Source organism: Oryctolagus cuniculus, chromosome 1 (assembly GCF_964237555.1).
Source record: "Oryctolagus cuniculus chromosome 1, mOryCun1.1, whole genome shotgun sequence".
Lineage (NCBI taxonomy): Eukaryota > Metazoa > Chordata > Mammalia > Lagomorpha > Leporidae > Oryctolagus > Oryctolagus cuniculus.
The window spans coordinates 198,005,237-198,019,063 of NC_091432.1; the positions used below are offsets into that span (position 1 = coordinate 198,005,237).

The window sequence follows — 13,827 nt, forward strand, 5'->3', positions numbered from 1 at the left end:
CATTGTTGGGGTCTTTTTTCCTCTTTAGTGTACACTGACCAATAAAAGTTAAAAAAAAAAAAAAAACAAGTATGAAATAGTCTCTAGTCTTCAGCCTGTCATGGTTGCCTCTGCGATGCTCATTGTCTAAACCCACATGGTCCATCCCACAGCATCTCTGCCAAGCACGCGTGCTAGCATGCTTTGCAGTTCCCAAGACTGTATGCTGGTTGCTTGCTTGCCGGCCATTAAGTCAGCTCCCCATCAAAGGCCTGCTCCTCCTGGAGGGCTTCTACACAGACCCTGCCGCTCGCTTGCTCATGGAGTCTATCGCTACATCTCTTTTGCCAAGTGCCTGGACCCACTGTTACCCTTAGGCAACTCTTCTCTTTCAGTCCAGTTCCTCCTCCATCTTATCCTCTTCAAAAACACCCAGCTAAATTAAACTGCCTTCCCACGCAAGTGTGTGGATAAGGCCATAGAAAGGTACATTTCAACTTTGGTTTGAGACCAGGAAACACAAAATCCATTAATAACAAACCCCAAATCCCTGGGAGAGATAATGCTACCTTTTTAATCCCACTGAGGATCTCCTCTGGCAAGGAATGGGAGACAGAACTAATAATGTAGTAAATTATCTTGCCATAAACCTAAATGAATGGGGATGGTGCTGTGGCACAGCAGGTTAACACCCTGAAGCGCCGGCATCCCATATGGGCGCCAGTTCGAGACCCAGCCACTCCACTTCCAATCCAGTTCTCTGTTATGGCCTGTGATGGCAGTAGAAGATGGCCCAAGTCCTTGGGCCCCTGCACCCACGTGGGAGACCTGGAAGAAGCTCCTGGCTCTTGGCTTCGGATTGGCATAGCTCCGGCTGTTGTGGCAAATTGGGGAGTAAACCAGTGGATGGAAGACCTCTCTCTGTCTCTTCCTCTCCTCTCTCTGTGTAACTTGACTTTCAAATAAATAAATAAACCTTAAAAAAAAAAAAAACCCTAAATGAATGAGCACAAAGTACATAGTATTTTCTTTTCTGTTTCCCGTCAGGACTCAACTTCTTCATCCAAAGATTGCACACTCAAATAACGGGCGAGTAATGCAAATGAGTAAAAATGGACAAGTATAAGAAGACAAAACAGCAGGCACAATGATAAACAGCAACTAGCCCTTAGTCTTGGCATTAACTAAAAGAATATGGTGAGGACTGCTGCATTGTCCATTCCAAAAGCAGCAAATACAAGTTAGCTCCAAATGGCCCTGACTTTGTGGAAATGCAAGTCCAGTGTAGCCAGATTTTAATTTGGAAATATTGTGCACCATCTATTGGTTTACAATGTTGGCTACTCGTTCAAGATTTTTTTTAAAAGAACACTATTGGTAACACTGGGTAAAATATTACATCTCAGAAGGTTTTCTTTATTTCTTTCTATGGTTTAGCTGTCACATACATGCTGCAAGCTGTCAAACCTACATCTCCCCCATAGATTGCTCTCCCAAGTTTCAGATCCATGTATCTCTGTCTCTCTCCTAGCTCTACCTTGAGGTGTCCATAGATTCAAAGTCTATAATGGAACTCATCACCCCACCACCCTAAATTGGTTCCCAGGTCTGGGGTTCCTATTCAGTGAAACAGCACCAACACACATAGTTTCTCAAGTCAAAAACCCTGGAGGGGGATGATGCTGTGGCACAGAAGGTTAAATCGCTGCCTGCGATGCTGGCATCCCGTATGGGCACCAGTTGGAGTCCCAGGTGCTCCACTTCTGATCCAGCACCTTGCTAACTTGCTTGGGAAATGGCAGAGAATGGCCCTGGTGTTTGGGCTCCTGCACCCACGTTGGGGACCTGGAAGAAGCTCCTGGCTCCTAGCCTGGCTCCCTATACTGCCACTGCAGCTATCTGGGGAGTGAACCAGCAGATGGAAGATCTCTCTCTCCCTTTCTCTCTCTCTGTAACTCTTTCAAATAAATAAATAAATCTTAAGGAAATAAAACCCCTAGAGACATCTTCAATTTATTCTCTCTGCCACTGCAATCCATTGGTAACCAAGTATAATCAGTTTTTTTTTTTTTTTTTTTTTCGGACAGGCAGAGTGGACAGTGAGAGAGAGACAGAGAGAAAGGTCTTCCTTTGCCGTTGGTTCACCCTCCAATGGCCGCCGCGCTGCAACCGGCGCACTGTGCTGATCCGATGGCAGGAGCCAGGTGCTTCTCCTGGTCTCCCATGGGGTGCAGGGCCAAGCACTTGGGCCATCCTCCACTGCACTCCCTGGCCACAGCAGAGAGCTGGCCTGGAAGAAGGGCAACCAGGACAGAATCCAGCGCCCTGACCGGGACTAGAACCCAGTGTGCCGGCGCCGCTAGGCGGAGGATTAGCCTATTGAGCCGCGGCGCCGGCCCAATATAATCAGTTTTATCTCTGGAATTCAAGGTGAATCCAGTGTTTACCATTCTCACCATCAGTGCCTGTACTGACAATCCTCATCTTTTGATTTAACTGAAGCAAGCGAGAGTCCCTAACTGATCTTTTTTTTTTTTTTTGGACAGGCAGAGTGGACAGTGAGAGAGAAAGATGGAGAGAAAGGTCTTCCTTTGCCATTGGTTCACCGTCCAATGGCCGCCGTGCCCAGCGCGCCGTGGCCGGCGCACCGCGCTGATCGGATGGCAGGAGCCAGGTACTTCTCCTGGTCTCCCATGGGGTGCAGGGCCAAGCACTTGGGCCATCCTCCACTGCACTCCCTGGCCATAGCAGAGAGCTGGACTGGAAGAGGGGCAACCAGGACAGAATCCGGCGCCCCAAACGGGACTAGAACCCGGTGTGCCAGCGCTGCAAGGCGGAGGATTAGCCTAGTGAGCTGTGGTGCCGGTCCTATTTTATTTCTATTCTATCACCTTGAGATGGAGCAGAAATCTGATCTCTAATAGGCACTCAATAGATGTATGTCGAAGAAGCAATGTTCAACTCATGGAACCAACTCATGGTTTCTCAAGATCACATAACTAATCAGTGACAGAACTAGAGAACCCAAGTCTCCTCATTTTTGGTTCAGCACTCTTCCTACCAGCCTAAACCAGTCTTTGATGGGGAAGAGGGAGAGCATTACATTGTACAGGGAAGGCAAGGATTAAAGTCTGGTCCTGAAAGGAAGTATGACAAAAAACAGAGTGGTGACTTTAGAGGAAAGAGGAGAAAATGAGAAATGCTTACATTTGACTTGTCATCTTTAACATAAAGTGCTTCTCTAAAAGATCTCAGTCAATCTGAAGTCAAATAAGACAGCTCATGCCCGACATGAGCATAAACAAGAAAAGGACAGACTCTTTTAAGGAGGGAATGAGGCTTATAATCAGGAACCTTAAAAGAAGTAAATTTTAATACAGCATTCAGTATGTACTAAGTATTAATTTGAAGCACCCACATTTCGTCACTTAACCCTCTACACAATCCTCACTACATAGGTGAGAAAACTGAGGCCCGGAAGTGTTAGGTAGTATGACAGAGGTTTCACAGGTAGGGAGAGGCAGAGCTGGGATTTGAACGAGGCATTTCAATGCTACAATCCATGTCCTTGACTGCAATGTCTAAAGCATAAGCATGACCTTGGCAATCAACACAAAAAGGGATCACTCAGACTCCACTGCATGAGGTAAGAACTGTCTAAGGGAGGCAATTTTGTGGCCCTAAATTCAGGGAGAAGGCTGTTGGGCCTGGCCCATGTGGGGGATGGGAGTTCTTTGTTCTGTGATGTAATGATGACCTCAGGGTAAACTGCCGCTTGGCTGCTGGAGGACCTGTTTGGGGCTGAGGGAGATATGGAGATTCTCTGGGGCCAGCTGACTCATGCCCTGGCCTGCAGACACTGTGGCAGCAGCTGCCTCCAGAGTCCAGGAAACCTGGTGACACTATTCTTGTTCATGGTTTGGCAGATCCGGAGGTGGCGACATCTTGGGATGTGGCAACAGCTTCAGCCCACGTGGTCTGGGGACAAGATGCAAGACAAGGTGGGTGGCCTCTGATCCTGGATGTGCAGTCAGGTAACATAGCTGTTGATAACATAGCAGGTCAGATGAAGCGTCGCTGGAATGGATGTGGACCCAGGTGAGTGACTAAGCCCTAGAGGTGAGGCTGATTGATTGACCACGGACCTGAGTTTTGAGGTCAAGCGAATGATCACGGAGCCTAAGATATAAGGTTATGTGAGAAAATCATGCTCTCCATCATTTTCCATTTGGGAAGTGAAATGGAGACTGAGGGCTTCAAGACACATATTGTGTCTTTGAAGAGGCTTCATGCCTGACTGTAGCTTTCTCTATTTCCTAGGGCCTATCACTTCTATACTATGTGTCCTTCCTTGGCTGCCTGTGGAAGAAGAAATCAGAGAAGGAGGTGGAGGAAGAAGAGGAGGAGGAGGAAGAAGAGGAGGAGGGGGAGGAAGAAGTGGAGGAGGGGGAGGAAGAAGAGGAGGAGGAGGAGGAGGAGGAAGAGGATGAGGAGGAGGAAGAGGAAGCATCTCTGTATCCGATGGAGCCATGTTCTCCCCAAAGAGCTCCCACACAAGAGCAAGGCACCACAGCCCTGCCTCAGCCATCTCGTGGTTCTGAGCGCCTTCCCAAGGTCACGGGGACATTAGAGAAAATACTCTCACAGCCTCCAAGCCCTTCTGGATCCTTCCCCACCTTCCAGATCCTGACCAACCTACCCGTGAGGCACAACACAGCACCAGGAAGCCACCTGCAACAGAGAAAAAGCCAGCTCTTCTGGGGTCTCCCCTCTCTGCACAGCGAGTCTTTGGAGGCCATTTTCTTGAGCGGAAATGGCCCCTCTCCCCTGAGGTTGTATGTTCGTCCTTCTGTCTTCTTCAACAAGCTTGCTTTCCTGCCTAGGTATAACCTCTTTCCCCAAAATCACTCCCCAACCCAGTTTCCTATCCTTGAAGCACATACTTTAGAAGATATGGAAGGAATGGTTTCTGGTCCTCAGCTGCTTCCACCCCCATCTCTTCCTGTCCCATCACTACCCCTCCACAAGGGAGTCCTATCTGGCACTAAGGGAAATACACAGTGGCTTACATGGCAGAGAGAGGGTCCTTGGGTAGACCAAGTCCAGTACCCACAGCCTGAATCCCAAATAACCAGACCCTCTAAGCTCTTCTCATCTGAGGCCTGGAGGAGGGTGTCAGGGGACCCCAGCCTACATCAACACAATCCAGATATACCCTCTGCTTTGCTGTATCCTTCTAGCTGTTTGGGAATCCCAACTAGGTTTGAGGCCCAGTGGAGGACCATGGGGCAAAATGAGAATCTGCACATTTCTGAGTCAACAATGCCAGCTTCTAGCTCAAACCCAGCCTTACTGCCAAAACTCCAGGAAGTAAACTCTATAGGAGGCCTGTCTGGTTCCAAAGCCCCCTGGAAAACTATAGAGCAAAAAGAGAACCCTCAGGTCTCTGAGTCCCCAACCCTAGCACCATGCCAACCCCTCATCCCCAAGATGGTAGCTCAAGGAACTGGCCCCTTGGGAATCCCACCTGGATATCAGATTCATTGGGGAACCATAGAACATAAAGCCCCTCAGTCCCCAGTGTCAAGCCCCTGCCAACCCCCAGCTTGTGCGTCAGAATCCCAAAAAGTCAGTCCTCAAAGAGGACTTTGTGCACCCAAGGACTTCTTGGGAACTATGGGCCATAGAGAAAATCTTCAGACCTCTGAGGCTCCAATGCCAGCCCCTTGCCCTCTCCTAGACTCCCTGCCAGAACTCCAAAGAGAGCATCCTCTAGAATATGAGGCTCAGTTGGGAAGCAGAGAAAACTCAGGAAACTGGGCCTCTGAGCCCCCAACCTTGGACCTCAAGCCAGGACTCCATGAACCCAACCCTGCATGTGCCCCAACAGCATCTGAGACTCCAGGGAAGGGCACGCAGAGTAGAGAAAATCTTTCAGTCTCTGTAGACCCAGTTTCATCTCCCAATCTGCCCTCAGCCCCTCTGTTGGAGTCTCTGGTAACGGGCCCCCAGGGAGTCCTGTCTGAGTCCAAACCCTCATGGGAGACCAATGGGCAGAGAATCAATCTCTGGGCATCTGACTCCCCATACCCTCTCCACAGTGCACCACTAGCCCTCTCTAAAGCACCGCACATAATCAATACTGTGGAAGGCTTGCCTAGAACAGAAGCTACACAGAAGGCTGATGAGCATCCCAGGAATTCCTGGCCTTCTGAACCCCCACTTCTGGCCCTCAGCTCAACCCCAGCTGTTATAGTAGAGCAGCCCAGAGTTAGTCCCATGGGGGTCCCGTTTGATTCTGAGGCTAGATGTGGGGACGCGGGAGGGACAAAGAGCTCCCGGGACTCGGAGGTCCCTGCCTGCAGCTTACTCCAAGGTCCACAAGGAGTCAGCCCCCTGGGAGTCCTGTTTGACTCTGAGCCTGTTGGGGCAGACGTGGAGCAGAAAAAAAACTTTGTTTCTGTGTCCCCTGTTTGGGACTCCAAACTACCCCCAAAGTCTGTTTCAAAGTCCCACGTAAGTAGTGAGCCTTTTGAAGATCAATGCAACTGTAATTCTGAGGGGGAAGCAGCAGAACAGAAAGAGAACTCCTGTGCCTTTAAGGGCCCAGACCCCAGCTCACTCTCTGTTCCTCTGCCAGAGCCACACGTTGACCTTGATCTTATATGCAGAAATGTGCCACAGAGAGAGGTCCCCCAGGACCTCAGCCTTCCAAAAGTGGATCCCTTGAAACCAATAGCCTGGTTTCCCACCACAGCTGAAGTTCTGAAGATTGAGCCCACTCAGCCCAGCCTATCCAGTCTGGTCCCAGGGACTAAGGCACAAGCCCCATCCTCCCAGGGAGAGGCTGTCCCAGAGGTGCTCGCTTGCAGTGAGGTCCATGCCTGGCAATGGAGTAGAGAGTTGGAACTCACGCTCAAGAAACTGCAGCAGAGTCCGGCTTCCAGATCCCCTCGCCCAAGTCAACAGTTTTGCAGCTCTCCTACCCTGAGCTCCCCACCTCCAGACTCCTGGGAACTCTCTTCCTACCCCCGACAGCAGAGTGACCCCTCCAACCCGTGCCCCCATTCTTCAAGCTATCATCCCCCAAAAACTCACAGCACAGTACTTCAACCTGCCCAGGCTTCCCATAGTCATCTCTCTCATTTCTCTTCCCAGACTCTGCCACGAGGGTCTGACAGAGCAGAAAAAGGGTCTCCAAGAGAAGAGAAAATAAAGAGGAAGATGGTGGTTCAGGTCTCAGGTGTCCACAGGGAGTCTAGTCAGAATAGTCCAGGCCACAGAGAACCCTCAAATCCCAAGGTTCTGGCCTCAGGCAAGAGACAGGAGAAGGCTCCAGTCTTAACTTTATCCAAAAAGACAGAGAGCCCTAGAAAACCCAAAGCAGGAGAGCATTGCAAGATAGGGTCACCCACAGTCACAGGCACCCAGGCCCAAAGAGGAGTGGAGGCCTCTGTGAGCAGACTGTCCCAAAGGCCTCAGCACAAAGGCCAGGGACCTCAACACACTGCTCTTCCCATGGCTGCTGGTCCCCAGTACCAGAGACGGGACATGCAATACTCTTACCACTGTAAGCACTGTCCTTGGGCCCGTATGCAGACGCGTCTCTCTCCTCCTGCACCCCGGGCTCCCCTTACCAGGCGTCTCCAAAAGGCATTAGCGAAGTTGCTAGGTACCCACAGACCCCTGCCCACCAAATCTAGTCAATAAAGGCTGGTAGTATTGACACTCAATTCCCCAAGACCTGAAGCCAAATCAGGTGGAGCTAGGAAATGGAGCCAGAGGAATTCTAAATAAACTAGCTAAACCCAGATTAAATCGCATGTCTTCTTTGGAGCCAAGGTACAGGGAATTTCAGTTCCCTGTTAGCTTTTGCTGCAGCTACATCCGCTCAAGAGCAGGCCCCAGGAGTAGAGCTCAGCGTTTCGCAGGCTTAACTTTGTGCTCAGACCTCCACAGATCACCACATCTGGAATTTACACATCCCTACTTTATGGGGTGAGGCTGTAGGGCCGGGGGCAGGTGGGGGGAGAGCCCAGCTCAATGTTGCTCTTCAAAGACTTCACAGTGAGTGAACAGAAAAATATATCCACTAAACATGAACACAACTAGTCAGGGTCAAGACAGTTCTTGGTCCTGTGTATGACTTCCTTCTTTATCCACAGTACTCAAGGCCAGAAAAACAAGCTTCCTTTCATATTTAGTAACCATTAGGAATTTTTCTTCTAACAAATTACCACAAAATACATCTGACAAATCTGAGACATCAAATCAAGGGGTTGGCAGGACTTGTTCCTCTCTGTAGGTTTTGGGTAGGGTCACTCCTTGCCTTTCTCTACGTCTAGAGGCTGCCCGTATTCCTGGGTTACAGCCCCCTTTACCTTCAAAGACAGCAAGGGCAAGTCCTTACATCATGTCTCCCTGGTCTCTCTTTCTCCTTCCACTTTCAAGGACACTTCTGAGTACAATGGGCCCATCTGGATAATCCAGGGCACTCTTCCTATCTTAAAGTCAGCTGATGAATTATCTTGAGTCCTCTTGCCAGGAAAAATGTACTTAGAGGTTCCAGAAAGTAGGATGGACATATCTTGGAAGGCCACTATCCTACCTACCCAAGGTATTATTACATATGCTGCAAATATTTTCTCCCAATCTGTAGCTTATGATCTAGGTTTTCAGCGACTTTTACTATACCAAAGTTTAAAGTTTTCGTAAGTTAGATCTATCAAAATCACCCTTTTCAGCTTCTAAAATATTTTGTCACTTTTCTAAGTTCTTTATAGGAGCCGGAACTGTGACATAGCAGGTTAAGCCACAGCCTGAAATGACAGCATCCCATAACGGGTACTGGTTTGAGTCTCAACAGCTCTACTTGTAAATCCACCTCCCTTCTAATGTACCTGGGAAAGCAGTGGAAGATGACCCAAGTGCTTGGGCCCCTGCCACCCATGAATGAAGCTCCTGGCTTCAACCTGGCCCAGCCCTGGCTATTGTGGCCATTTGGGGAGTGAATGGAAGATTTCTCGGTCTCTCCTCTGTAACATTTTTTCAAATAAATCTTAAAGACAAAAAACAGGGGCCAGTGCTGTGATATAGTAGGTTAAGTCTCCACCTGCAGCGCCAGCATCACATATGGGTACCAGCTGGAGTCCTGGCTGCTCCACTTCCAATCCAGCTGCCTGCTAACAGCCTGGGAAAGCAGCAGTGGATGACCCAAGTGCTTGAGCCCCTGAATCTATGTGGGAGACCAAGAAGAAACTCCTGGCTTCAGAGTGGCCTAGCTCCGGCTGTTGTGGCCATTTGGGGAGTGAACCAGTGGATGGAATCTCTCTTTCTGTCTCTCCCTCTTTCAAAAAAAAAAAAAACTTTTTAAATATATAAAATGTATATATTTATAAATATATTTTTATATATATGGAAAAGTGGAATTAAGAGATTAAAGAAAATTTTAAATCAGTGCGGTTTTTTTTATTCTTTTTTTTTAATTTGACAGAGTTAGACAGTGAGAGAGAGAGAAAGGTCTTCCTTCCGTTGGTTCACTCCAAAATAGCCGCTACAGCAGGAGCCAGGTGTTTCCTCCTGGTCTCCCATGCAGGTGCAGGCGCCCAAGTACTTGGGCCATCCTCCACTGCCTTCCCGGGTCACAGCAGAGAGCTGGACTGGAAGAGGAGCAGCCGGGACTAGAACCCGGCGCCCATATGGGATGCGGGCACCGCAGGCAGAGGACTAGCCAACTGAGCCACGGCGCTGGTCCTTGTCAGTGCGTTTTTCATATCATGCACTTTCCATGAACTTTTGAAGACCTCTTATATACATGATCTCAAGGTTTTTTTGCACCAAAATAAATTTATCTTCTAAGTCCTTTTTCTGTGAACTTCTTGAAGTACCCTCATATTTTAGACTGCTAGTTGACAGAAAGCCAGAGTCAAACAGAGCTCCCATCTGCTGATTCATTCCCCAAATACCCACAATGGCCAGTATGAGGCCAAGTCAAAGCCAAGAGCTGGGAATCCAATTCAGATTTCCACCGTGTGTGGCAGGGACCCAACTGCTTGAGCCATCACCTACTGTGTTCCAAGGGCTGCACTGGCAGGAAGCTGGAATAGGGAGCCAGAGTCAGGACTTATACCCAGGCATTTTGATAAGGGACATAAACATCTTAACATCTCCACTAGGACAAACGCTTGCTCCAAATTTTACAATATGGTATGAGGTGAGACTCTTTAACAGCCCCCTTCCCACCCCCAATGATGTCCAATTCTCCTAGTATCACTTTTTAGTATCTTGAACACACTCCATTAATGTGCCCTACTGCAAAGCAAGGTCATTTTTAAATCTCTAGGCATCCGAGCTACATAGCAAGTCTACTGAATAGCACCTCATATTCACCTATTCCCGAAACTTACTCATTATCCCATTAAACTTTTCTAACAATGCATCCACTTCTACTGAAGGTTATACATTCATCTAACACCTAAGCCAGAAATCTGTCATCTTTTTTTCCTTTGCCCTCCTCCCTGATCCATCATATCGGTTATACCTATGCAATGTATTTTATTTTATTTTATTATTATTATTTTTTTTTTGACAGGCAGAGTGGACAGTGAGAGAGAGAGACAGAGAGAAAGGTCTTCCTTTTGCCATTGGTTCACCCTCCAATGGCCGCCGCGGCCGGTGCGCTACGGCCGGCGCACCGCGCTGATCCGATGGCAGGAGCCAGGAGCCAGGTGCTTTTCCTGGTCTCCCATGGGGTGCAGGGCCCAAGCACCTGGGCCATCCTCCACTGCACTCCCTGGCCACAGCAGAGGGCTGGCCTGGAAGAGGGGCAACCGGGACAGAATCCGGCGCCCCAACTGGGACTAGAACCCGGTGTGCCGGCGCCGCTAGGCGGAGGATTAGCCTAGTGAGCCGCGGCGCCGGCTCCTATGCAATATATTGTAAATTCATCTTTACCTCTCTATCTCCACCATTACTGTCTTTGCGCAGTTATTTCTCACCAAACTGCCCTACTGCTTCTAGTCTACTCTTTGCATGACTACAATTCTCTGAAGACCAATTTCTTCAGCAGGCTAAGTGCCACAGAAGTTTGGTAGGATATTGGTTTGCTCGAGAGTTGTGAACACCACTTGGGTCATATAGGATCTCTGAATGTGGTATGAGTATGAGATTAAATTCCTTGTTTCCAAAATAATTATTGAAAGGGGGAGATTAATGATTTTAAAAAGTTATAAAGCAGTATGATCTCAATTTGGTTTATAAAATATGACATGTACAAATACATATTTATGCAAACATAGGAAAGACCCAGAAAGATATGCACTAAACTGTGATCCCTAGTATTGGACATAATTTTTAAATTTTTGCTTATATATCTCTGTATAGAATACTGCTTCTACAAAAACATTATTTTAAAAATGAATTATTGGGGGGGGGACCGGTGCTGTAGCACAGCGGGTAAAACCCCTGCCTGTAGTGCCGGCATCCCTTACAGGCGCCGGTTCAAAACCTGGCTGCTCCATTTCCAATCCAGCTCCCTGTTATAGCCTGGGAAAGCAGTGGAAGACGACGCAAGTCTTTGGGCTCCTGCACCCATGTGGGAAGACCTGGAGGAATCTCCTGGCTCTGGATCAGCACAGCTCCGGCTGTTGTGGAAGACCTCTCTCTCTGCCTCTCCTTCTCTCTGTTAACTCTGATTTCAAATAAATAAATCTTTTTTTTAAAAAAGCAAAACTTTCATAAAAAATGAATTATCTATGCACAATAGTATATATGACATTGACAATATTGCACTTAGAGATTGTTGGGTTAAAATTTTTCTGCCACTGAAAAAAGGGAAAAGTGAGCTGTTTAATATGGAAACCTGGGCTGACTCTGTGGTGTAGTGAGTAAAGCCGCCGCTTGCAGTGCTGGCATCCCATATGGGCACCGGTTCAAGTCCCGGCTGCTCCACTTACGATCCCACTCTCTGCTATGGCCTGGGAAAGCAGAAGATGGCCCAAGTCCTTCGGCTCCTGCACCCACATGGGAAGACCCGGAGGAAGCTCCTGGCTCCTGATGGGCCCAGCTCCGGCAACTGTGGCCAATTGGGGAATGAACCAGCAGATGGAAGATCTCTCTCTCTCTGCCTCTCAGGCAAATAAATCTTTAAAATTTATACACACACACAACTTGAAATTTTCCTGCATGAACTCTCCTCATTTTTATGACAAAATTTACTTATGGCATTTGAGGTTCTTTACAATATGGCCCCTGACCTTTCCAAATACTCTCCAGTATTCACCTGCTAGTCTAACCTTATGCTGTTTAAGCATGCCTTGTGTTTCCTGACCTCAGCATTTTGTTCAAACTTCTCCCCAACTTCTCCATGTCAGTGGTCTCCCACCTTCCTTTAAGGCTCAGCTCACATTACCTCCAGAGCCTTCTTGGATTCCCACTACCTTGGCGTGGTTTTCCCTTGCTTGCAGCCCCATTAACACTGTGTGTGCCTCGGTACCCATTTTCTGATAGTAAAGCTCTAAATAAATTAAGGTTATGCAAGGTAAAACCCAAACTTCCAATCCAGTGCTCTTTCCATTCCATAAAATTCCCTCTCTCTGTACACCTGGTTGAAAAAAATGGTCCATCAGAAGGTATGTGCTGTTCCTCTGCTTCCTCCCACTAGTGTCATCAACGATCCACTTTTTTAGTCCAAACTTGTCCATGGGGTCTGAGCACAAAACTTGACCTGCTGGTCAAGAACGGAACTGGGGGCTGGCACTGTGGTTCACTTGGTTAATACTCCACCTGTGGCACCAGCTTCCCATATGGGCGCCGGGTTCTAGTCCCGGCTCCTCCTCTTCCAGTCCCAGCTGCTCCTCTTCCAGTCCAGCTCTCTGCTGTGGCCCGGGAAGGCGGGAGGAAGCACCTGGCTCCTGGCTTCGGATTGGCTCAGCGTGCCGGCTGTAGCGGCCATTTGGAGAGTGAACCAAAGGAAGTAAGACCTTTCTCTCTGTCTCTTTCACTGTCTAACTCTGTCAAAAAAAAAAAAAAAAAAAAAAAGAAAGAAAGAAAGAAAAAAAAGAAAACAACACTTAAACAAAAGAATGAAAAGAATGGAACTGAAGGTGCTCATCATCACCATCTATGGTCTCAAAAGACAATGCAATTCTGAATGCCCATTTGACATGGGGAAAGAGTAACTTTAAGTCTGCATCTCTGGGTAACTTTAAACAAAAAAATCAAAATTCTATCATCTTAAGTCTTTTTAAAGCTCTCAATAGGTTGTAGGGCTGAGAAAGGATAACAAACATCACTTAACATTTGTATAATAGTCAAATTAATGATTGGCACACCTGTTTGTCATGGACATGGTGTGTCCAGTGGACTCTCAAGGTAATTTACAGGATCAGTATCTTAGACTCAGATATATGAAGACCTAAAGTTTATATTTCCATCTTTGCTTTTCCTTCCCTGGTATAACTTTATGCTATAGTCTTGGTTAGAACTTATCTTCTAATCAGAGCACTTGTCTTATAAGTGCTCACCTACAATAAGATTACATTCCAAATTCTTCTGGAGAACACTCTGCAGAGAAAGGTGGCCTGCCATATCATGTCTCTTGGCATTAGTATGCAGGCTTCTGAAAGTGTTAAACTGACAATAAACAGTCCCTCACGCTGCTTTCTACAGTTCAGAAAGAATTTTCAATCATTTTATCAGATTAAGAAAACTCGAGACTCTCAAAGGGCTAACCACTTATTTTCAACTATACTGGCACAAGTGCCAGACCTAGAGGCAGTCCTCCTGACTGTAAGACTTCTCTTGGTTTTTCCTAAAGAATCTATCTATGGAGATACAACTGTTCCCCAG

The 13,827-nt window shown here is 47.6% G+C and overlaps 1 protein-coding gene across 4 annotated transcripts; it reads left to right on the plus strand.

Annotated features, from left to right (window-relative positions):
* The first annotated feature begins 2,047 nt into the window (after positions 1-2,047).
* On the plus strand, positions 2,048-11,643 carry SPATA31G1 (SPATA31 subfamily G member 1). 4 transcript variants are annotated; one of them, XM_051844291.2, is made up of 3 exons: positions 2,048-3,980; positions 4,300-4,862; positions 11,510-11,643. In XM_051844291.2, the coding sequence occupies exons 1-3, from the start codon at positions 3,792-3,794 to the stop codon at positions 11,520-11,522; spliced, it is 765 nt and encodes a 254-aa protein (XP_051700251.1). In that variant the 5' UTR covers positions 2,048-3,791; the 3' UTR covers positions 11,523-11,643. The 4 variants fall into 4 exon arrangements, with proteins under 4 accessions (XP_051700251.1, XP_008269821.1, XP_051700244.1 ...); XM_008271599.4 differs by lacking the exon at positions 11,510-11,643 and adding an exon at positions 8,753-8,887; XM_051844284.2 differs by lacking the exon at positions 11,510-11,643 and adding an exon at positions 7,138-7,325.
* Positions 11,644-13,827: the final 2,184 nt, after the last annotated feature.